The sequence below is a fragment of the Leptosomus discolor genome, chromosome 25 (genome assembly GCF_034619465.1).
Source record: "Leptosomus discolor isolate bLepDis1 chromosome 25, bLepDis1.hap2, whole genome shotgun sequence".
Classification (NCBI taxonomy): Eukaryota; Metazoa; Chordata; class Aves; order Leptosomiformes; family Leptosomidae; genus Leptosomus; species Leptosomus discolor.
The window spans coordinates 6,979,905-7,004,835 of NC_141415.1; the positions used below are offsets into that span (position 1 = coordinate 6,979,905).

The 24,931-nt window shown below is 50.1% G+C and overlaps 1 protein-coding gene across 1 annotated transcript in view; it reads right to left on the minus strand.

The window, feature by feature from the left end:
• Positions 1 to 24,931, minus strand: part of FBXL20 (F-box and leucine rich repeat protein 20) — a 41,729-nt gene that overhangs the window by 10,730 nt on the left and 6,068 nt on the right. Inside the window, exons 2-7 of the mRNA XM_086478127.1 lie at positions 14,612 to 14,673; positions 7,278 to 7,332; positions 4,534 to 4,608; positions 2,004 to 2,098; positions 1,484 to 1,552; positions 1,186 to 1,281 (exon numbers count right to left, since the gene is read on the minus strand). Of these exons, the coding sequence (XP_086334253.1) occupies positions 1,186 to 1,281; positions 1,484 to 1,552; positions 2,004 to 2,098; positions 4,534 to 4,608; positions 7,278 to 7,332; positions 14,612 to 14,673 (452 nt within the window). The remainder of the gene's footprint in view (positions 1 to 1,185; positions 1,282 to 1,483; positions 1,553 to 2,003; positions 2,099 to 4,533; positions 4,609 to 7,277; positions 7,333 to 14,611; positions 14,674 to 24,931) is intronic.

Below are 24,931 nucleotides of genomic sequence, written 5' to 3' on the forward strand. Positions count from 1 at the left end.
ACCCATGTGGCACAGACATAGGCCTGCCCCCCACACCCCCGCGGTGAACGCTCTTGTCCAACATCACCTCCAGATGTGAAGAGCTCTGCAGGGGCAGGATGGGGAGCTCTAAAGCAGGGTATTGGTAGGGTAGGAGACCACCCTTTTGGACACCTCCCAGCTCCTATACAAGGACAGGCACTACGGGCTTTCTGGACCTGAACACAACAAACCACCCTCAACAAAAACCCACAACAGGGTCGATTCCTGCCACGCTGCTTCTAACTGCCCAGGTGTCACCTTGCATTTGCAAACAGCTGCCAGCTGGAGCAACAGGCAGGTGCAACCTGTAATTCGGAAGAGATACACACGCTGTCAGGTATTTCAGACAGCTGCAGCACAAACTTGACCATGTGAAACCAGAGACAAGGATGAAGACCCTTAAGGGAGGGAAGATCCAGGCTCCAAGTATTTTATCGTAGCTACAAAAATAATTTAGTCATCCATTTCTTCTTTCAAATCTGTCTTTTCTTCCACTGTCTAGATTCACTCTCCAGTATTTTTTCCCCCGGGATACAGCTTTCCCATATTTTCTTTTATTCCACTGGTATATCACTTGATTATTTTTTTTTTTTTTTCCACTAGATTGGCCTCTGTTGTTACCTTTAGTGGGTTTTTTGCCTCCTTTTCTCTGTCCCAATATCTTCCCACCAATGTCTGCCTGTCCCTTCCTTTCCTAGATTAAATTCCATTCAGCAGATTTAAGCAGTTGTGTCTCCCAAGCACTTTAAAGAGACGAACAGTCACAGGCCGGTGCTCACCCTCTAGCTACGCAAACACCTGCTGAGCACACTGACACGGAAGCAGCTGACTGTTGGCAACCAAACATTTTAAAAAGGCAGACTAAGGCGTCTGTCTCCCCCAAAATCCTTCCTCCAACTCTTGCACACAATATCATTCTTCTGCTGCTGCTAATAACCATGAGGAAGGCCACAAACGAGGTCTGGGCAGCTTTCACTGAGCCTGCCTGCTCTGTCCCAGCAAACCAGGAGGCACAACTGTGATTGTGAGCTCTGCTGGGGAACGCCTCAGTTCTAAGCACCCCAGCCTACGTCAGTCTGCTCCGAGGCACGGGAGACACTCGGGGCAACAGCAGGTCACACCACCTGGAATCAACCAGCAAAAGTCAGCGTTGTTGGCTCCTACCTCAGTGCTTTCAGAGACAGGTTGGTTATGGAAGTGCAGGAAGCCAAATCAAGGTGCCTGAGCTTGGAGCAGAACTTACTGAGGCTGGTACACGTACTGGAAGAAAGCACACAAGACACACTCATGCAAGAGATTATTCCAAGTCATCTACATTTCCTATGACGTGCATTGTATTGTCTACTGCACGCACGAGCTTGGCCTTCCCTTAAAAAAAAAAAAAAAAAAGAGATGGAGAATGTCACACTGTGCATACAGAGAAGGGGATGACAGGGCAAACGGAGAAAAGAATTTTACTCACGCATCTGTGATCTTGGTACAGCCGTTTAGGTTCAATACTTCAATATTTCTGCAGTTCTGTGCAAACGTCCTTTATGAAAGGAAAGGGAAAACACCGTATTTCTCAGGCAATAGGCTTCCAGATGTTTTGCAGCGTTTGTTTCCACTGAAACGTAATTTTATCTCAAACAAAAGAAATCAGTAAATAAATAAATTAAATCATTTATGTTGCCCTAGACCTTGCCTTGGGATTTCCCAGCCTCAAGGCAAAAGCTTTGTAATTCAGTGCCAATTACCACGTAGCCTGTAGCAGCAGCTGGCATTACTTTAATGAGAATTGAGGAAAACGGCTACTGTGTGAAGTTAAAAAAATGGTAAATTAAAAAGGCTTATACACTACTGCTCGTGATATTTTAAGATAGACACACAGGCCAAAGACCTCCGTTCCACAGCGTGCATAAGTTATTCCAACCCTCTGGGGCTGCAGAAACCAAATCCCTGTTCACGTCGCGCTCAAGAGCGGCAGGATGCCACACCACTACCTTAACGCGTTGTCTCCCACGCCGAGGCAGCCACGCAGGCTTAGCTTCCGCAGGAAGCCCCCGCATCTTTTAGAAATATTCTCGACTACTCGGCCCTGTCGGAGACAGAAAGAATTACATTAAAGTCCAAAAGTCACCCGATCCTTCAAAAAGCTGAATTCAGAAGTTTTGCAGATTAACGACAGCTTGTTATTCTAGGTAAAAAACAGTGCTAAGAAAACAAAAATGCCATGATGATGATGATAATCTAAGGCAGGGAGAGGGAAAATTATTCAGCTTCTGAAGATGGAGAGACAAGGAACAATTCCCTAAAGCCGCTCAGACAAATGACTGAGAATTTCCTCCAGTTCCGAGCTCCCGGCCATCGACACAGGCTACCCAAGGAAGGCGAGAGGAGCAAGGCCGCTGCTGCAACACGGGCGGCAAGATTTCCAAGTGCAGCCAATGTGCTATGAACGGCGATACCTCCATTTCTATTCAAAACAGAGACGAGGCAGAACCAGCCCACGAGTTTTATTCTCACAGAAAAAGGGAATCAAACATTTGTGCTGAAGAGATCTAGAAAAACGCTTTTTTAATTGCAGATTTGTGATCAACGGAAGCCTCCAGAGACCCCACTACAAGCTACCGTTTACCCAGCTATTCCTCACTGTGAACCAAGTGCAAAACCAACAGAGAATACTTGTATCAGCGTCCAGAAATTCAAGATCCTTCCCCTCTCCTTTAGCCTACGTGGTTGCTCTTCACCAAACACGAACGTTGCTCAGTTCTTCCAGTACCAGTTGGCATTTACGACCTCTGTAACGATGAAGATATTCTTCCATGATGTTTTTTTGCACTGGAAAAAGATTAAGCCTCAGGCTCGGTACAACGTAATACCACAATCAAAAAAGGGCCAGCAGCTTCCCTACATCTCTGCACGAGCTGCTGGTGACCTCTGGCCACTGGCTTTCAGGGGCTACAGGAGCAGCTCTACGGCCGCGGGGAACGGCTGAAGCGCTGCCCCGGCCGAAGGCTGACGGAGGGACGAAGCTCGACCTGCCCATCCGTGTCGAAGGGCTGGAAAATCAGTCTGTGTGCTTTTGCAATCCCCCTAGCAAGCCTCTGAATTTACAGGCTTGAATTAGAGGATTCCAACACGTTTATATATAGAATTTACATCAAGTGAGGGATTTGCATTCCTTTAAAGCAAACGACACTCCGGACATCAGGAAGCCGAGCAGGTACGTCTAGGTCAGGTACAACACGTGTTGTTTCAAAAGGGGAAGCGTCTGCTTATGCAAGAACATGTGTTTGATGCAGAGCGCGGTGTTGGAGAACAAAGACACATTAAAACCGTGCAAAAACCACTCCAGACTGAGAAAAGCCTAGTTTGTATTCACAGCACGCCCGCCTCTCTCTCCCCTACCCAGACGAAGGACAGCAGCAAGGGAGAAGCTCTGGCCGCGTTTCCTGCTACCTCCACAGCCCAGGCACCCCTGATAGCTTCACTCTGCCTCTATGAAAGCAAATAATTACATGGGTCCAGACCTTCCAAGGCATGATAAGAGCTCCAGTATTTATTACCAAGAACAAAAATCACACCATTTACTTCCTTCAACAAGTCTCAGGCCACCCAGGCCCCGGCCAGCGCGCAGAAGTCACCGTGTCCCAGGCCTTTAGCCCTGGGTCTCAGCTGCTGCCCTCTCCCAGCTGGCAGGAAGAGGATTTTACCTCTTTCCTCCACACCTAAGGTGTGTATTTCCCACCAGTCCCCACAAGGTGTGAATCTTCAGCCATCACCCGTGTTACACCTCTCTCTGGGACGACTCGAAGGGATACACTCCCTATCTCCCTCCTCCAACACGTTCTAAAGGGGATACAGCATTCTGGTAAGAAAGTTAAGGGGTTTTTGTTTTTTTCCTTGTCCCTTTTCCTGATTAAGGTAATTTTAATTTTAAGGACAGCACGACAACAGCATCCATTCCTAGCAGTGCCGTGTGGTCCACATGTAACAGATTTAGAACAGCTACAACGAAGCATTTCCAAAGCTGCATTTTTTAGGAATAATTTTGACCTCGTCCCCCTGAATCACCTCCACTTGCGTTTCAATTTTTGATATTCAAGACAGACAGGACAGGACAGACATACCGCAGGCCATGTTTCGAACGCCAGTCAGTCTCAATGGTCTAAGTCAGTGCCACGTTAACCTTTGAGTGAAAGAAGTAGCAGCACAAAGTCTGCTATGCAGAAGCAGCAGTCTTCCACAAGAACACACCCCTTCTGCTTACTTCTGCTTGCAGCGCACACACACAAACGCTTTCCTTCTATTACTACCTTTAAGTCTTGATACAGATATATAATTCTGTCCATTTTCAAAAGCTGAATGGATTGCCAAGACTTTAAAGACTCCCTGAAGCTAGGAAGAACTGAAATTAATGATTTCTATCTCCAGGGAAGGTAAAAAGGGTTATGCTGGGAGTATTAATCCATTCTAAGCTGTAATTACATTTTAACAAGAAAAATGGGTTTGTATGTCACTTAATTATACCTCAATATCCCTCTGGAAATCAAACAGGTCAATTCGCTGCCAGTTACTGCCATCCAGGGCCAGAACATTCCATGCCTTTATCGGGGGAAAAAATGTAAATGTGTTGTTAATATGAAAAAAAAAACCCCAAACCCCAAACCCACCAGTGGGGACCTGGTTACGGTTTGTTCCTTTTAGAAACAACATTCTGTCCGGGATGCCAAAGCAACAAGTAATTACAGGCGACAAGGAAAACTGTGCAGTTACCAGAAGCACCTGCTGGGCCCTCCCCTACCGGCCGGCTCTTCGCCAGTCCCCAGGCCAGGCCGGCGCGCGGCGCCCCGGGCGCTTCTGCTCCCGCGGGAGGTGGCGATGCGGAGCCCGGGGACAGGAGGCCGTGCTGGAGCGTGGGCATCTTCACAGTCCTGGCTGGAATCTCATCCCCTCTGCAGCACCGCCAGCTAAACCAGCGCCTTTAGAGGACGCTAGCAGGACCAGCGGGAAGGTGAAGGACACCAGGACACGGGTGAGTCCCAGAGCAGACCCTACGCCGGGCATCTACACCGACAGGAGAAGCGAAGCTTAATCTGGGGGCGTGGAGGACTCGGTGGCAGCGGGGTGGAGAGGTCCCGTTAGCGGTGGGTGAGGCTGTCACCTTGCACGCCTCCCCTCTCGCCTCCAGCAGAAAGAGGTGTTCAGGGCACGGGTGTTCGAGCTGAGGGCACGGGGTGCTGCGCCCCACAGAGGGAGGAATTCGCCCCACAGAGGGAGGAATTCGCCCCACAGAGGGAGGAATTCGCCCCACAGAGGGAGGAATTCGCCCCACAGAGGGAGGAATTCGCCCCACAGAGGGAGGAATTCGCCCCACAGAGGGAGGAATTCGCCCCACAGAGGGAGGAATTCGCCCCACAGAGGGAGGAATTCGCCCCACAGAGGGAGGAATTCGCCCCACAGAGGGAGGAATTCGCCCCACAGAGGGAGGAATTCGCCCCACAGAGGGAGGAATTCGCCCCACAGAGGGAGGAATTCGCCCCACAGAGGGAGGAATTCAAAGCTGTGTCAACTGTCCAGACAAAGCGTCCAGCTCTCACCCGAGAGCTACGCACCACGGCCGGAGTGACAGCGTTTACCACCTCCGACTCAAGCGTCTGGTTTGTGGGTTTTTTTTAATCAAACAAAAAAACTCTCACGTTACAAATGAGAACCAGGAACTGGAAGTTAGTAATTCTGCCCTTAATGAATCAAAAAGGTTGTCAGCGCAGTACTGTACTTGAAGTTTTAATTGCACAACCAAAGTGAACAACTAGATCTCACAACGAGTCCATCGTTACGAACGAGTGCACGTACACAGGCGTGTTTTCATAGTACATCTACTATGTGCACCAAGCTGCATCTCCACCACAAGACACCAGCTCTTGTGCAAGCCCCATAGAGACTTAGAAGGGCCGACAGAACGGTGAGCATTAATTGATTTTCTGCATTATAAATCCCATTGCTGGTACTTGTTTTAAGGTCTAGTTATCGCCATGAGAAAAGCAATAGCTTCAGTGGAAAAGAAACGCATCGGTGGATGCAAGTCACGACACGGCGTATTTTACGGTGTCGTGTAGGGAACACTCCACACAGCCCTTCTGTAGCTCCGTGCAGACACTTTAGTCCTTTACCAGCCACGCTGTGTCATGTAACGACTAGTATGTTCTCTGACCCCCGTGGGCTGTGTGAACAGGAGCAAGCGCCAAGAAGGGGAGCACGCCTTGACTTTAACAAGTATCCTTGAGAGCCCATTTTGGTCAATATCGTCCTGCTGGAGCAGCAAATTTCAGATGGAAGATCTTTCTTTAGTAGACCTATGTTGTTCAGGGAAGATGTGAGGATAACCGTAGCACCTGGACATCCCACAGGACGTTTTTTAATCAATTAAAAGTGTTCAAGCATAGTCTTTTTTATTCTTATGTACCTTGAACAACGAAACAAGTTACGGTTCAAGTTTGAACCCAAGACTGATCAGTTTTGTACAGGTATCACTCAGCACCAGCTCTGCCAGTACAGTAAACGCACTGGTACAGACACCTTCCCCTGGAACCGACTTCCCACTCCTGCTGCAGTAATGTTTCCTCCGCCTGTCTTCTTAGATAGGGCAGGATAAAGTATCTGAACAAATCTGGCAGCTCTAGATAACTGGACCTGCAGTTGGAGGCATTTTCCCAAGCGAATAATCCAAGCTGGATTTCATTAGCGGAAGCCCACAAAGCTATGAGCTGCTTAGGGAAAAAAACCAACCCCAAACAAAACAAGACTCATTTTTTCCTTCCACGCTTACTTTGACTACATCCAAGCAGGAAAGTAAACTTTCATTGACTGCGCAGCATCTTTGTGAATCAAAACTGCTCGCTCTCCACCAAAACCCACAAGGGGCCATTTCAGACTTGTCCAAGTTTGGTATTTTTGTCAGCGCAGGCCTCCCGTACAAACCCAGGCTGACGGGAGAGCTCTTGGGCAGCGGCAGCCACCTCCCCCCTAACCTGCTCAGGGCCTGGGACACCGGCAAAATGGTGTTTGAGCTTTGAGTGCCCCCTCACCGGTGCCATCAGAAGTTTCTGGTATTGCGGTGTAAACACCGGCACTAATAACAGCGGTGGAGTTGGACAAAGCTCCCGGGTACAAATCCTCCTGGTCTGACACGCTAGGGAAGGCCGGAGCGAGAGGATTGTCACCCAAATCCAATCAACCGCTAAAAATCCACCAGCAAGGAGGAAGGTTCTTACCCTGGAAACTTGAGCGCAACGACACAGAGTGACCACATCCAGGAAAGAGAAAATTCTGTAACAGAAACAAAAGAAATCTTATTGGTTATTTCCCTTTAAAACAAAGAGAATACGGAAAACAAAGGGGGGGGAAAAAAAAAGACTGGAGACAGCAAACTTCTTTGTAATTCAGCTGAAAGCTGAACTGTGAAAAGAAGCGCAGACCTAGCAGTTAACAAACGAAAGCGAAACACAGACACTGTGAAATATTCATCTCGCACCTTGTAGTGTTCACTGACAGCAAACCGGAGGGTCATTTACCAAAACAAGACGCTTACAGGTCTTGTGTAGCTCAACAGTCAAACGCTCGGTGAAGTCAGGATTCGGCAGAACCAACAGCCCCCTTGGGCTGCCCGGGCTGCCGCTGGACGCGGGAGCATCGCTGCGCCCAGCCCCTCTGCTCAACAGAAACAACGTCCTCAGCGACAGCTCGCCAAAAGCGGGCAGGGTGACAAGGGACAGCGAACGGATCGAAGCAAGGCGACAGCCCCATTATTTCCTCCTTTTCCCCGCGCCGCGCTGCACGCGAGGGGTGGGTCACACAGAGGCAGGAGGAGCCGTTGGCTCCGCAGCCCGGCCAAGCGACTTGCTCAGCCACATGACTTGTTCGGTCGTGTCAGGGCCGTGGCTCGGAGTGAGGCCGCCAAGACTAAGCCGGCGCGGTCACTCCTCTGTGGTATGTCGTTCCTCTGCCAGGGCACACCCAAGCGTTCAGGCCAACCCTCTGGTGTTGCTGTCCTATTTATTGGGATAAAGGAATTAGACAGCAATACTTTGCAATGCTATACTGGGCTAAGACATCCAGGCTGTTATCTCGGGCACACACACCTCTATCTGTGAGCGCAGGCAGCGCCGAGCCCATTCAAAGCTCCCAAACCTGTACCGCCAGAGCAACGCGGCTACTCGATGGTTTACGGTTATTCAGTCAATCACACGCCACAGAACAGAGCAGGGCAGGTGGGCGGTAGAAAGACAGCAGTAAGGTCTCATTCTCTTTGACAGCAATCACAAAACCAGGGGATGAAATGGTTTTGTAAAGATAATACAGGAACGCACTTGCACATATGCTTTAATAAATTTAAACTTTAAGGCCGCCAGAAAGAGAAAGCAAATGTTTCCAGATGCAAGAGTTAAAAGGTACGGGGCAAGCAATGTTGTTCCAACGCTACACACTGTTTTATAAAATATTCTCGTCAGACAAGGTATGGTTGTCCAGGAGAAATTCTGAGAACAAACAAAATTCCACTGCTCCAAAAAATCCCCAGACTTTCTCAAGAGAGCAGTGGATACCCGGATTAGCAATCGTTTGGATACCTGCAGCGCTTGAATCACCTCCTCACAAGACTACGGGCTTGCGGGGGGCGTACCTAAGCAGCCCTACGTTCTCAGCAGACTTGCCTGTGCTGGGAGAGACTCAGAAACGAGAAGATGTTGCTGGCAGCATGTTCCTTCTGTGTGACTTATAAACTCAAACACCCTGTACCAACGCGTTCCTGAGACTCTCGTACAAAGCCAAGCAAGCTGCGCGACGTCCTCGCCTCCCCAGCCACGTAGAAAGGACACACTTGAGCAAGGAGCACAGACAGGGACAAAGCTGGGGGCAGAGGTGCTGAGGACGGGGAACAAACATCGCCTGCATCGCAGACAAACTGCACTTTGTCCTAGAGATAAACGACGAGGGGTCATCCAGGATTTTGCTACTGACGCCACGTTTTGTGCGCGCGCTGACGGGCCGCACACCTTCACAGACACCCGTCTACGCTGCTACAGTCACACAGCTAATCCTGGATTTTCAAACTTTAGGAGAGGAGACAAGCAAGGCTGAGGTGATACGGTATGGTACAACAACTGCACGACCCAGCCTTCTTGAGCAGCAGGTGCATAAAAAGCACTTTATAAACATCAACGTTGGTAGAAGAGAAAAGGACGTTACTGATAGAGGATGAATGCAGATTATTTATCAACACACAGCTGCTTACAGGTATCGTGTAGCTCAACAGTCAACCGTTCAGGTAAGTCAGCCTAGGGCAGAATAAACAGCCACAGGCTCCCCGGTGTTTCTACGCTGCCCGAAGACACTCGCAGAGTCAAGGAGTTTGGCTCGAGATGCTTCTCATCTGTTCCTTTACGCATCTCGCCGTGAGACAAGATTTACAGCAACATGCCGGGATATTCGCCGTTAAAAGGTGTGGAAGAGAGCCAACGCAGTCACAGAAGGGTTTCTGCACACACACTGCACCCTAACGCTGTCCTGGGAACCCACTTCTGGATTCCAGCCGCAGTTCCGTATCACTGCTCAGAGACAAGTTTTCCCCTTGAATTAAATGCCATTTATTTGTGCATATATGTGAGCACTAAGGGTTTATTTAGCACAATGTCAGCGTACAACAATACAAGGAAAGGCTGGGGAAGTGATAGAAGCTAGGGAAAATTCTTACTTTCACCCTAGATTCCCATCGTAGAAGCAAAAAAAAAAAAATATCAAACTCCATGGGAACAGCAGCCAGGTCAAGAACTACACAAGCTTTCCAGATTTGCATTAAAATTGCCTTCTCCACAGAAAACCCAGGCTATTAATAACCATCTCATCCCTCTATCAGGGCTATTAGGTCTTGGCCAAATTCTTTGCTACTTCCTGCTCCTCCCTTCCCCGTCTACCCACACAGCAGAAGGGATGTCAACACAGCAAACCACTCACCTCCGAGGTTAACACTGCTGAGCTTCACCAGGAGTTCCCTTGTCTAACTCGGAGACTTTGGCTCTGAAAAGCTTAAGAGCCTTTTTCAGTGTTTCCTGAACTGCTCTCGCATTTGTTCAAGAAATACTGGCCAATGACTCAGCAGAACCAGGCTGCAAAAACGACTCTTCCAGCAGCAGCCACTGCTCTGCGGTGCATTTTGGCCATTTCAGAACTGGCTCCAACCACAAGCCCTCACGTGAACCGGGGGGAACAGCAGCAGCACAGTTGACGTCTTGCAGGCACAACGACCCGAGCTAAGTTTTCTCATGCAGCCCTAAGGATGGGCTTTTTCCTTCTCCAAGGAGCTGCTGGGCAACATGAAAAACCAAACCCAAACCCAAACCCCACAAACAAGCCGCCCGCGTGGCTAAGCGGTGACCGAGCAGCCGTCGTCCTCCCGCAGGAGGACAGCACGGGTCACACCTGCGGGGTCTCTCTTCAGCAATCCGCACAATCTAAAATAAGCAAAGGTAATCTACACGTTCCCTTGAAACAACACACATTCTTGTTGTTAACACCCTGCGACTCAAGAACTGGACATGACGATGAGGAAACACACTGGGCTGACAGGAAATTTGGATGCAACCCAGCCAGCCAGCTCCAGACCCTGCCTCAGGAACGGAGGAACACTGGAGAGAGGGCATCCTCTTGGAATTGTTCCAAAGCACCAAACCCTTAGAAAATATCTGCTGCTCTGGCCAGATTCAGTTTATCTGGTGAAAGAAAGCAGAGAAGAGTTAAGCAGCAGCAGTACTACTAGAATAATGTTTTTCCCAGTTCTGCCTTAACGGAACAAAAGGCACAAAGCCGGGACGTGCATTTTCACATCTAACAGAACAGGATTTCTGCCTGGCTCACAGCTGACTGCTGTGCTCTTACGCTGGTCTTTTTTCTCTGCAGTTGACAGTAAGAAAATAATCCACACCGCTAACTTGATCATCAAGCAGTGCTCACAGGTGAGGGCAGACCGAGTATTCCAGACCAGAATTAAAACAAGTCTGGTACCGCAGCAGACTGAAGTGCTTCACTGCAAAGTAACTCCCTACGTTCAGGACTTTGCCCAGGCAGTTCAGCACTGGACAATTTAGCTAAAACAAATTGAGGTTAGAGCATTTTTCAGGTTTCAACCTCTTAATCCACTCAGGGTTTTCTAGGACTCCTCACTTTCCCACTGTCACTCTAATTAGATTAGGGTCAAGACTCTCATGAAATCCCTGGATGCTGCGGGCCCTGAGGTGAGCTAGCTTAGACCTTTAGCCTTCTAAAATTATCCACACCAATTTATGTCAGCGACCCACCGGTCAGGTTAAATTTTGCTCCGTGCTCATTTTATGCCAACGGGCTGGCCAGGAGGGGAGAAACCAGAGCTTCGCCGCCAACCCGCCGGTCCCCCGCATGCCCTGCCGCTTCCTCGCCCCAAGCAGAACCCAAGCTCCCAAGGAATAAACCAACGTGGGGCTTGAAGGTCAGATGGCAAAGCCAGGGCCAACGAGTGGATGTGCTGAGAACGGGCTAGCAGGCGGCAGGAGGTGGCAGGGAGCAAAAGCCGCTTACGCCAGGAGAGAATTGAAAACTGCTTGACCTGCCCGTGAACCGATAAGGAAAAGATGAACTCCTGCAGCCCGGGCCCCTTCACCCTGCCACACGTAAGCTGTTTAGCAGCCCTACGTCACGCTGAGAGTAAACCTTCTTCGGGAAACCAGCAGAGACCACCACTGCCGCAGAAAATCCAGGCTTGAGGTTGGGGTCTGGCTGGCAGACAAAAAGCGAGGGGCAGGCAGCCCCCAAAGAACCAACGCCCCTTTTCCCCAAGACATCATGAACCCCAGCACGGGGGAACAGGGACGGGGTGCCCCTTTGGGGAAACAACCAGAGCCAGAGCTGACGCGGACCTCGAATTCACCGTTCGGAGTCACCGAGGCAGACGCTGCCCAAAGAGGAGCTGGGAGCGGCGGTGAATGGAGCTCCACTTGTTGCTGGTTTGGCTCGTTTTTAGCTGCGTAAAGGCACATTCACCTACAAAGGTGTAAGCTCCCAGAAACTCAGCTGGCAGGAGACAAGGCTGAAGCAGGTAAGCAGTATCAGGACAAGGATTTGTGACCCATCAGCTGATCTCTCCACCCACGTGCTGCAGGACAGCTTTGTTTAGAGCCCTGCTCTCAGGGAAACGCAGGACAAACATCACTGTCACCAGCATCGTGGCAGGGCAGGACGTGACACGACAGCCGAATCACGGCCACGTTTAAAGGAGAGGTTTCTGAGGACAGCCCTCCAGAGCGCTTCACACCTCCACCCCATCCTCAGACGAAAGCATTACTGGAGTTGCACATTTCTGTACCTTGGGGTGTGACCAAGGCTGCTGCTCACCCCTATTGTATCCTCCTACTCTTTATTTTGCTCAAGCACAGCTGTCCACTTTGCAACCACACACATGAGACACCGATGCCATCTGCAGAATGAACAAACCGGAGAACAAGACAGTACAGAGTAGCACTGCTTACACACACGAGTCTTTGTCTTGTAGACAGTGACACTCATTTACAGGAGATTCCTGCAGATAAACGCATCCAAGTTTCTCTTTCAAAGGCTGCACTGTCAATCCCCACTAATTAATTTTCACAGTATGCTAACAGTGAATTCCAACTCTCAAACCCATTACTTATGAACTTTAACATTTATAAACTCAGTCTCCTGATTTCTCCTAGGTTCCACGCAACGCTGAGCCCTCGCTCTGTCCTACAGCAGGTTAGGATGATAAGCGCTACCAAGGCACAAAAGACAAAAACATTCCTGCAGGGCAGAAGCGTCCGTGCTGCTGAGAACTCAGGCACGCTGCGGCTTGTCCCGATGAAATTCCCCACCTGGCGCAGGCCCTTCCCTCCTGCTTAGCCCAAATCCTTCTCCAGTTGTCCAGTAATACTCCTCAACACCAGCTGCCTCCCACGGACCGAGATGTGCTTATCGGCCCCGCTCAGGATCATCCCGCTTTGACCGATCTGCCAGAAAGCTCACCCATGCCCTAACCAAGGTCCTGCTCCTTGGGAGCTCGGTGACCACACGCCTCTGCCCCTCAAGTCCATGCAAAACGTCAGTTAAATGCCACCCCCCCAGCCTTTTCTCCCTACCAGATTCCCTGCGTCCCCCATGCCACACAAACCCCTTGCCTCACAGGCCAGTCAACCTGTCCCCAGCCTACCTGCGTCTTGTCACCTCACCAGCAGCACCTGCAACACCAGCACCTACTTGCTCCCATCAGAAAAGGAATCCCCCTCAGAAAATCCAGAGAGACCTTCTTTCCCCTCGCTCTTCAAATCGCCCTTTTGCTGCAACACATCCGTACCAGTGGTTCAGGGCAAGTGCTGGGTGAAGACAACTGCTCTCACCTGCAAAGAGCCGTGCAAACTCCTCCGGGCTGAGGCACCCTATTGTGTTTGTCACTCCATCCCGCTCCTCCCGCAGGCTGCTTGTCTCTCCCAGGTACTGGTGCTGTTTTTTTACACAGCAATCTCTGTACAGGAGGGACAATCATTTGCCTGTACGCAGGCTCAAAACCAAAAATACCCACATTATTAGCAAGGAAGGCTCTAGAAGCCACACATCTTGCTTTTAGGTGAGTAACACCGGAATAACAGAAACTGCATCAGACTGGAGATACCGTTACAGAGAACGGAGGAGGCAGTGCAGTCAGAAGAGAAGAGAGTCAGACTTCTTTTTCTATTCATTTTATTTCACAAGTGAGCTAGAAGCAGCTTCCTGTGTCACAGCTCCTCTCCCCAGACTTTTTATTGCCACTGAGCGTTGACACTACTACACCGTTTCTTGCAGCCTAAGAATTCTGTTTCTGTTAACAATTCAGGCTGCCACCTGCAACTCCCTTCACCGCTTCAGCCCAGCGCCTCAGATCAAGGCGCTGACGAACGCAACTTACTCCACGAAGCCACACGGTGCCAGCCGAGGCACCAGCACCCCCCCCTGCCCCCGTCACGCCACTCCTGCGCTGGGAAAGGCAAACTTCCAAAGGTTCCCACGCGTGTGCGCATGGAAGGGCAGCAGCGGGAGAGGGCGGAGGTGTCCACCGAGATCCACTCAGTCTGATCTGCTGGGCCTTTGCCAACAGGACCATCCTGCCAGGTGCCGAACGTCTGTCTGTTAAGGACGAGGAGCAGGACAGAGTCTGCCCAAGTGTAACTGGCGCAGAGGAACTAACTGGGTTTTTTTTTCAAACTGAACACTTTAGAGGGGCATAATCCTGTTCTACACATGAGCCTACACTGGCCATTTATCTTCATTAAGGACTCGTTTAGTCCTGTAATTCTTCCATCTACAAACCAGGCAACCAGCAAATTAATTTAGCATTTTAAAAAAACAAAACCTAATAATATTTAGCATTAACTGCTGCTGTCATGGACCTTTGATCTGCTTCTGTTCGCCTATGGCTTCACAAGTGACCCAATCCAAGCTCATGATTTATGAGCATAGCAGCAAAACCAGCTACCGGCTGCAAATAACACCACACACCACCGTCTCCCCGCTCACAGACTGGAAGAAGGCTTACCGAAGCAGCAGCTCTTTTGGAAGTTTTTTGTTGATCACAGCTTCATCATTGTTTGAGAACATCTGTAAACAAAAACAATTTAAACAATTTAGCCATGTATTTTCATTAAGGAAACAAAACCTACTTTACTCTAGCGAAGAAGCTGCGGGTGAACGAGGCCCTTTCGAGAGAGACATCTGGCCCAATAAATTCTCAAGAGGGAAACTTTGTGCTCAAGCTTTCAAACTCCTGGAGCGGACCACGGCTGGGTAGAATATTACATCCAATATAGCTTAAAAAATGGTCCAAGAATGCTCTGTGGATTGACAGATTAAATATAAACCGATATTTTAATTTATTTATTAAAGTAAACGATAATTAGGGCCCACTTGTCGGCTGGCACTGGCATCACCTACAGCATTGCTACGGGCTTCCAGCTGCGTCCCGGGCCCGTGAAGGTGCAGCAGAGCCCAGGCACTTGGCAACCACCAAGTGTAACCAGGGATCAAGCGAGCACACGGCAAACGGGCTGGAGGGAAGGGCTGCGACGACCGAGCGGCCCTGGCATCCAGCAAGGGGAGGTGGGAGACGCAGGCGCGGCAGGACTGGTTCCCCTAACGGGGAGGGCGCTGAGCGCGGGCGGACAGGAGCCCGACGAGGAAGCGTGACGGTGCCCGAATCGTTCTTGCAGCAAACGGTCCGAGAGGAGCCCGGAGGAGTGTTTATTTATTTCTTTTTTAAAATCACAAAGCGTGGTTTAAAGGGAGACGTGATCTTTGGTGCTGCATCAGAGGGCGAGATGACTCTGGGAGCACACCGTGTTCTCCCAAGGCGAGGAAGCCAGAGCTGTTTGTTGTATCCCACCCAAAGCCTTATCGCAGCGGTCAACCATTCACACATCTGAAATGGACTTCTGCACCAGCTGAAATAACCTCACTAGCCGGAACAAGGAGAGAAACTTCTCTTTTCAAACGAGTCCTGAGAAAAACAGACAGCAAAGCCCCACGTGTGTCTTGAGGAGTAGCTACACGTATTTAAAAGACTTGCTACTGCCTTGCCATGGTGAAAAAAAACACCCAACCAACCAACCTCCACATGCTTATGCCTGTGGGAGGAATGATTAGTGTGATCTGTGAACTGCTGAGCAGCGATGCCTCAGTCCCTTTCGAAGCACGCTTTCAACATTTCCAGAAGCAAAGCGGCGAACAAGGAGAAGGAGCTTTAATTTCATTAATAAAGTTTCTCTCTAATCTCCTGGAACAACTAAGAGCTGATCTGCCTTGAGCTGCGTACCTGGCAAAAACTGCAGCTGAAATTACAGTCTGAAAAAGCTGATTCTAATCGGTCGATGAAGTGGTCTGAATCAATTTAGTTGTGTGTATGCAAAGCAAATAAAACCAGCATCAGCTAGGTCACTTAACTGGCAGAGGATCAGATTAAGAGTTAAAAAAGGAAAGTAAGATCTCGGTGGCTTATGAAGCTGTATGCCAGGCCCTGCTGACAGACAACAGCTCCTCCAAGCAGCAAACATTCCGTACCTGAGCATCAACCCAACCCCACCACCTACCCAAGAAAGAACACAGCTCGCCGCGGAGAGCTAACGTGCTGCTGCCAAGTAGCTTTTTCACACGCTCCTGACAACCACCTGACAACAGAATAACGCCACCGTTACGAGAGAACGCTAAAGACAATGCTTGTGGAGTCAAACTCAAAAGCTGTGTTTCTAAACCACAGTTTGCTTTTTCATCATCTCAAGATACTGAAGCACGATGCTCAAGTGGGGCGCGAACTCTCCAGCGTTCCTTCCCAAAATGCCACCCAGAAGAAAAGTGTTGTTTTCCCCCCACAGACGCTTTCCTCACTTCCCACCAGAAGATATCACAAGTTAGCAAGTCCTAAACGGTCCACTAGACAGGCAACCACTCAGCCCATTTTGCAGACAGTTAAGATGGAAGCTTGGCCGATTCCCCAGCTAGCACCGATTCCGCGAAGGCCGTTCCCTCAGCGACGAGGGCAGAGCAGCACCTCCTCGAGTCAAGGCCCGCGTGCAGGCTGGGTCAGGAACGCTCTCTGACGCCTGGCGGAGAGCTGCGGAGCGCAGCGGGTCGGGACAGACACCGGCGAGGCTGGGCAAGGAGCTAACGCATGCGCATGGTCCGGGACCGGATCATCTAATTAGACGGCTTAGCTGGGAAACTACGGAAGTTCTGGGGAAAGCTCTGATGAAGGAGAAATGCAGAGGAATTATCCACGGGGAAACGAGACTATGATTTTTCTTCCCTCAGTTCCAAGAACAACAGTAACCAGGCAGATCCATCCTCTTCCCCCTTATTGTCCAGGGCAGAATTTTACATCTGAACCAGCACCCTCCACCCCCCTCACCAGAAAAGGGTGAGAGAAATTAAAGGAGCAAATCAGAAAGCAGCAGGAGACTTCCAAAAAGGAACCAGGCTAGAAGGGAACAGGCAAGGGGCAGGAAGGATTAAAATAGAGACTCCAGAAGCAGCCGGCCGGCCTTTTCTGTCTCCCCCGCATCAGCCACGAGGCTCTGTCCGAATTCACACGCAGGCAACAGGCACTGCCCGGTGTCACCTGCGGCTGTACATCGAGGACACTCACAAAAGCTCTGTGCAAAACGCAGGGAACTGCCTCATTTCTGCCCACTGCACTGCTCAGCAGAAAAAGCTCACGTTGCCTCCAGTGCAAACCACAGCCTTTAAACTGGTTTTCCGTAGAAGCTACCCTCTGCCCGGTACTATGCTAAAGGAATGCTTGGTTTTCCTCTTCCTAAAGAAGTCCTTGGACTTGAACGGGACAGGGCCGAGGCAGGATGTGCTCTGTGGGAAAACCTCAGCTCTGGAATTCCCCCTCCGCTGGAAAGCAGTGAAGTGCCGGGGTACGTCACCAGACCCCTTTTCCTGAGCCTCCCTTCAAAACTTGGTGCTCAAATGACAGAGGCTGGGTGGAATCAGGCTGGGATTGGGAGCCGTGGCTAAGGCCCGGCAGCCCGTCTAGCTCGTTAAATACACCAAGGGACATTGTGACTTCCTGGCAAGGCTACAGAAGAATAAAACTAGTCTGAAAATACGTTAGTACTTCTAGGGATAAAATCTAAGCGACCCAAGTTTGCTTCTCCTAACATCTCTCTTAACCCTCTTCAACACCAGGTGTTATTCAGCAGAATAACTTATTCTTGACAGGGTACAGAACGTATCTTTCTTGTATGTAAATTCTGCAGTCTGTAAAAACCAGCATCTTCCACAAAGCATCAAGTTTGCTGGTGTGTGAAGCCACATCCCTTACACAGAAAAAAAAACGGAAAGGGGAAGAGGACGAAATTCCTCTTGTTCTTCCACCCATCGAGATGAAGGCAGGCCAGCAGTGCACAACTCTCTTTCGAAACAGCCTTTTCTCTCTAGAACAGAAGGGATAAGTCTAGAACTAACACCAGGGAAGCAGGTATTAGAATTCAGAACTTGCTTTAAATTAGTACAAGTTGCTCCAATCTGCTACAAGGCGAAGGAAAACGTGCCCTGCAAAAACACCAGGGCTGGACCAAGTCTACAAAGAGCACTGCGTTGCCCAGTTATGTTACTATAAATCTCTTACTGGTCTTCAGAGCAGCGTCTACAGACAGTGGAAGTGATGGCTTTGCTGCCCTGGGCAGCCGGAGCTCTGCAGTGCCAGAGCGCCCACAGGATCTGGTCACTGCTCAGTTAAGACGATTTCATCTTCCTGCGAATACCGTACTGCCCAGCTCTTCTACCAAAGCTAGGAAACGGGCAGAGCCTGCAGAGTTTTCCAGGGCATGTCTGCTAGCTTTTTACAACCCACGAGATATTTTGGATGTACACCCTTCAGCAGCACTGCCCAGGGAAATCCTTCCCCCATTCCAACAGGAGCTCAAAAGGGAGAACAGCCAACTCTAACTGCAACTCCAGGGGCCAGCCCCAACTTTGCAATCCCAAAGAAATGACAAGACTGGGGGGCTTAATCCATAAATCCACCCTTTACCTCACAAACCAATTAAAGTGTTCATACGCTCTTTTACATTTACTCTTCACCAAAAGGGGAATTGCCACTATTTGGCTCCCAGTTCAGAGCAGCCCGGGGCAGCCAGCACCCAGAGGGGCCTGTTTTGCCCCGTTGGTTTAAGCGCAGACGGCCAGAGGAGCTACCGGCGAGGACAGGGATGATGCAGCCTCCAGTCCTCTGCAGGAACTCGGAGGTGCCCCTCAATTCAAGCACTCTTTCCTGCACGCTGACCGAAAGCCTGGAGATTATAACCCAGAAGACAAAGTCCTGGTGCTTCCCAGGATGTATTCCCAGGCGCTGCTGTGCTCCTCTCCGGAGCGCTGTCACCCAGCAGCACTCCAGTCAAGCAAGTTTATGAAAACAAATGGATAAAAGCGAACGAACGATACGGTTCTTGCAGCCTTCCACCGAAATCACTTAGCACAACATGTAATTGTCCCTTCGTTGCAGTAACTCCTCCCTTGCCTTGCAGAATATTAAACGTTTCGCAAACTGGCTCCATCCACCCGGTGGCCCAGACCCGCAGCAGCCCGCAAGCGCGCTCTGCGTGGGGCTAACCACCTTCATCCGCCACGAGGCACGGCCGCCAGCGCCGACGACAGAGCTGCTGGGCGGGCATCGGTCGTGTCAGCCGTCCATTCCAGGGCACAGCAACCCAAACTGGGTCACCGGCGTGACATCAAGCACGGGAGGGAGGTGACAGCGCTTCGCCGCCGAGCGTGCAACGGCTGACAGCGTGTAATTATGAGTGCCCCTGCGCAAGGGACTCCTCCGCGCGCCCTGTGTGCCGCGAGGGGGATGAGGCACAGCCGGCGGCAGCTCTGCCGGTGAAGCAGCCCCCAGCAGGCAGGCACCAGCACCAAGCAGAGCCTTGCGTCCTTACCGCAGCCACGCATTCGGCCTCCGAGCGAGCCCGGCCTGGTCACGGAGCGAGGTTCAAGAGAGGCGGGGAGACGCGGCTGGGTCCTGTCCTTCAGGGCGGGTGCCACACCACCCACCCTGCCCGGGCTGAACGGGTACGGTCAGTATTTCGCATGAAAACGAGGTGTCCACCCGCTGGACTGACTGAGCTGCTGTGTCCCCGGAGAGGAGGCACAGCCAACGCCCACAGCTCCCCTCGGGAAATCCCCACTCAACACACGTTTCACTATGTTTTAGAAGTTTCCACCCGAGAACGCGCTGCTGTATGAATATGGAGGTCCCCGTATCGGGTTGACTGACTTATTGCACAGCCACAAGTGACAGCTGCTCCAGCGCAAAGAGGGTTTATTCAACAGTTTCTGCACAATTTAACTCTCTCCCCACACCCCAAGTTCCACAGAAAGTCTCCAAACACACTCCGGCACAAAGTTGTCCTTCCCGGCCGGAAAATCTCCACAGGAGCTGCTACAGACCCCGGCTCCGAGCAGGCTCTTGGCTGCAGAGCTCTCCTGCGGCCTGGGCTGGCAGGGAGGGGGCCAATGCTTTCCTGTAAATGTCACATCTGGCACTGGGTTTGATTTTATTGTTGGGGAAAGGCTGGAGGGGTGTTCCTATGGGGAACAAAAGTTTTGGTTTTGCACTTTTTTGCGTTTGGAAAAAACACACTTGAGAAGCTTCTAAATGAGTTATTTTGACATTTACAGTTTACTGGAAGTAATTAGGAATATGAACGTACAGAATACAAAGCACATTTATTTTACATTACCTTAAATGCTCAGAGCTACTCTCTGTAAGCAATTCTTAAGCTACTGGCTGCATTTTTAAGAGAACAACAGTTTACCCATCTGACATACCAAAAAGACTTTCCGCTAGAACAGCAGCGGGGACTCCTTTCACCAACGGGCAGTTTAGACATCAGGACACACCAGACTGCCTTGCCCATACGACAGCAGACACCAAAACCACACCATCCATTTTCCCACCATTTTGTTCCACAGAATTTTGCCCACTAAAGCGACAAGGAGCAGAAGGAGGACAGAGCCGATCTGAAGCACAAACACGGGTGGTCTATCATTAAGGCACATCTCGAAGGCACACGAACACTCACGTACTCCAAGCAGCTCCAATGCCGGAGCTTCAGAACCTGAACTGACTGACATACGGTGCTACGTCCCAGTGCCGCCAAAATCCTGCTTTGTCAACAAACACGAGGGAATTTACTGGCATAAAGTTTCAAGGTGGATCACAAGGAGTCATTTGCTTTCAATCTGAGGGTTTGCAGAGCTCGTTCCTGCATAAAAACATATATTGTTGTGGGCACCGAGGAGGGAAGGAGCACCACCGCTCTCCGTGCTCTTTTATCCGGGCTCAAACACGGTCCCGCACAGAGGTGGGGGTCTCCAAGGCCTGTATCATCCTCAGAAGCGCTGAAGAACTGAAGCCAACAGCAGTACGTTCAGCTGGACAAGGAACACGCCACCATCCACACGAGCAGGCCGCCAGGGCAGCGCCCACGTTCGCACTCGATGCAAGCTCAGCACCGGCGAGCTGGCAGCGCAGGGCAGCTGCCGCACGGGCCAGCTAGGGCGGACGCACGGGGAGGGGGACGGCTGGTCTCAAAAGTGTTCTATAGAAAAGTCACACGAGGCCCAACTTCAGATACGTCAGTGCCAAAGCCAACAAGTGAGCGCGCAGTGTTAGCCCAGATGTGGACTTTGAACTCAAAGCATTTTTCTTCTAAAGTGGGGAATTCAAAGCTCAGTGGAGAAAAAGGGATGAAGCGTATTCGGAGCTTTACAGAATCAGTGGCTACAAGGCTAGTGAAGGCACTCGAGTCAGTCGTTACACTGAGACCCACCGTTACCCACCGTAACGGTCACTCAAGTGGAAAATAAGGTGGGTTCTGGCACGCCCAGCCCCTTGAGCCCACAGGCTGAGAATCTGCAACTGCCCAAGAAGCACGAACAAAACGCCGGCCAAGGACAGGGGTGACGCAGAGAGGGAAAGGAAGAAGACGAAGACGACGGCCATCCATTCTCAGTACACAGCGCAACCGACCGCAGAGAGACATCCACGCAGGTGGGCAGCAGGAAACGAAAACTATCAACATTCCCGAAAGTCAGTACAAACACAGCCGACGAAGTGCTTCGTGTCTCTGTATGAAGCAAACTTCATGCAAAATAAGCAATACAGAATTTAAAAGCATACTCTCTTAAAAAAACACCCTATGAAATTAGGAAATCCTATGATTTTAAAACACCACAACTTGTTTACTTGCATAATAGAAACGGTGTAAGATAAACTTCTTACAGCAGCCTTAGACACTAAAGGTAACCATGTGCTGAGGATGAAATTTTAGCTGTTGTTTAGACCTAGAGCTCCCTGTCCTTGGTCCACAAGCAAATGCTGGCCAGACCCTCCACAACTGCTTATTACCAGAGGAAATTAAGCAATTAAAACCAAGACAGAAAACAGACTGCCATTATTAGAGAGTAAATAATGCATTCTGGAAACTGTTTTTAAGCCAGGGAAGGTGGAGAATCAACAGTTGCCATCATAAATGAAGGATTACACATGTAGCTGGCGTATTGTCAGTTTACATCCCCACCCAATCTGTATCATCCAGGCGCTTTGGAGATCAACCTTCAGGGCTACAAAAAGAATCTTTTGCTGTTCTGAAGTGAAAGAAATGAAACATCTGTGCAAATTCATTCAAAGAGTTTAAATCCTGACAAGTCAGAATGCCCGGTGAGGTGTTCTTCAGCTATACAGCTGCTGGCCCACATCCAAAATTCCAGTTATTACTGGTAGTATTCATACCCCTTTTATCTGCTATGGTCCATGTGGAGGAGGAGAACAAGCCCAGCACAGAGGCACCGAGACACGACGCACGCCAGACCCAGCTCATAGCACACAACTCCGACCCAGTAAAAAAAAGCTGAGGACAAAAGACAAACCAAGAAAAACGTGGAATTCATTCTGCATTTCCTTTGGGAAAGCTCAGCGAAGCTTTGAAGCGACTTCTTACAAACACTGTCAACATATACCAACACCTCGCCTCTAGTCCCGTTCATTTTGGGAAAAAAATTCTACCACTGTTAGAGGGCCCCAACAGCTGAAAGATAACGGACAGCATCGGTTCAGAAGCGCCCCTTCCCCAGAGCAAGAGGTAAGGGGAGCAGGAGTTTGAGCAGGCTGAGCTGCCTTACTGGAGGCAAAGAAAAAGCTACGCTGCCGAGCTAAGTCACGCAGAAATGACAGTGAAATACAAAGCTCTGAGGAGGGCACGATACAAAGCACGACGTTGTTTACATCCACAAGCAGTTCAGACTGGGAGAATTCTCCTTCCAGCCTTCAGTTACACAGGGACTTTTTTTTTTAAAAAAAAAAACAACCAAACCCCACAACAAACCCATCCAGTTTAATCTGCGTTAAGTCTCCGAGGAAAATGGCTGGCCGTGGAATAAAGCCGCTGCTGCGACACGCTCCATCGCGTGCCGTCGCGACGCTCCGGCGTCCTCCCGCAGCACTCGGGTCCGCGGGACCGGGGCGGGCGAAGCAACCGGCCGCCCCCCGGCCCCGCACCCCGCCTGGCCCGGGCCCAGCGCCCCGCTCAAAGTCGTGACTAAGCAGGACAAACCCGAGAGGAAACAGACCCTGGCCGAAAAGGTTTATTTTAGGCTTAATACTCCTAAAAACAGCTCCACAGACAACCGACAGACACCACCGGATCGCTTCTTCGTTGCTTCCGAAAAGCTCGAGTTTCTACTGGCGATAAACAGCTGGGGTACGGGTGAGCTGCCTTTCTGCAGAGCCCGGCTCTAGTCTGCATTCAGCCACAAAGTTAAATAAATAGCCTTTTTTATTTTGTTGGTTTTGCATCAGCAATGCCGAGAGCACGAGGCCGAACAAAAGGTTAGTAAAGCCCTACAGAAACCAAGCCCCGATAGCGCATCGCCTGCTGCACCCCCTCTGACGCAGCAGAGCAACACAGAGACGGCCACGGAGAAGAAACTCATCAGGTGATTCACGTGCAAACACACAAGGTCACGCTGTGGCATTCAAAAAGTAAAACCTCAAAGTCAGACGGGCAGCGAGATACCAGAAGGCTGATTTAAGAAATACCATTTCAACCATTTGAAGCACACGTGCCTATTTATTTAAAAGCTAGAACCTGCTGTCAGACACCCAAAGGGCTCGTTCAGACGCTTTTTGTTCATCTGTTTTGTTCTTCCATCCCAGTCTTGGCTCCGAGACAGTTTTCCACAATCAAAGCATCCCACAGCTACACCTAAAAGCTCACTCTGTTCGCTTTTTAAACTGCAGTTCGAGAGACACCACCGGCACCAGCCGCTCTCAGCGCTTTAGCTACCGGACTCCTCCCGGCTGGCGCAGGCTGCAGGAGATGCACAGCGGAGTCGTTTCCACTGGACAGTCCTGGCAGGGGCGCGGGGCAGAACCCGAAGCAGCCTGGTGACAGCTTGGGCAGGCAGGAGCTTGCAGCTAATCGGCTTTGTCTTTACCAGAAGTTGTATCTGGTGCTGAATGAAAAAACGCTCCCTGAGAACGTCAGCGGTAGCTCGCACGTCCAAGAACTGCAGAGGTCAAAGTTAGTTGGCATGAGACGTTAATTAGACGGGGCGAGCAGCGAAAATATCACATATGCTGTCATCAAAGCTGGTTTTGGGCACCTACGTTTTTTAGCTCCATTAAAAACCTCAGCATCCTACGCGTGGTCATCTGGGCATTTTATGACCTATTACAGATATTTGATTCAAACTGATGCCACTCTCTCACACGCACACTTCAAAGTTTTAAATATACACCGTTGCCCATAAAAACAACATCCAAGACGAACAAAGGAAAGTATAAATAAGGCACAGACTTCCTGATTTCACAGGGACACAGCCTATGGCCACGGACTGTGCTATAAAACACCCACTATCACTATTTCTTTCTTTCTTTTTAGAAACTCATTTTAGCAGGGTAGTGGTTTACTACAAACACCCTTCGAGTGGATTTTAAAAAATCCCCAACAAACAAACTCAAACGCAAAAACGGAGACATGCTTCAACACTTTCAGGCCAAACCTGAGACCCCCTAGCTCTCCAAGTACGTACCAAGGCTCATCACAATCCAAATAAGCTTCTTCGATCAACACAGTCCTTACAGTTCTGCCCCTCTCCAAAGCCTACAGTTCTACACTACTGGTAGTAAGGGGTTTATTTTTCCACTACTGGGTTTGCATTCAGCCATTATCTAAGTGACAATGACGGTATTATTGGCACGTATACTTGGAAATAAAGTCAAATGATGGTGTCTCAAAAAAACCCCCACGTACCCAAGACGAGGTGTGAAGGGCATCGGGCGAGTTTCTTGCACATA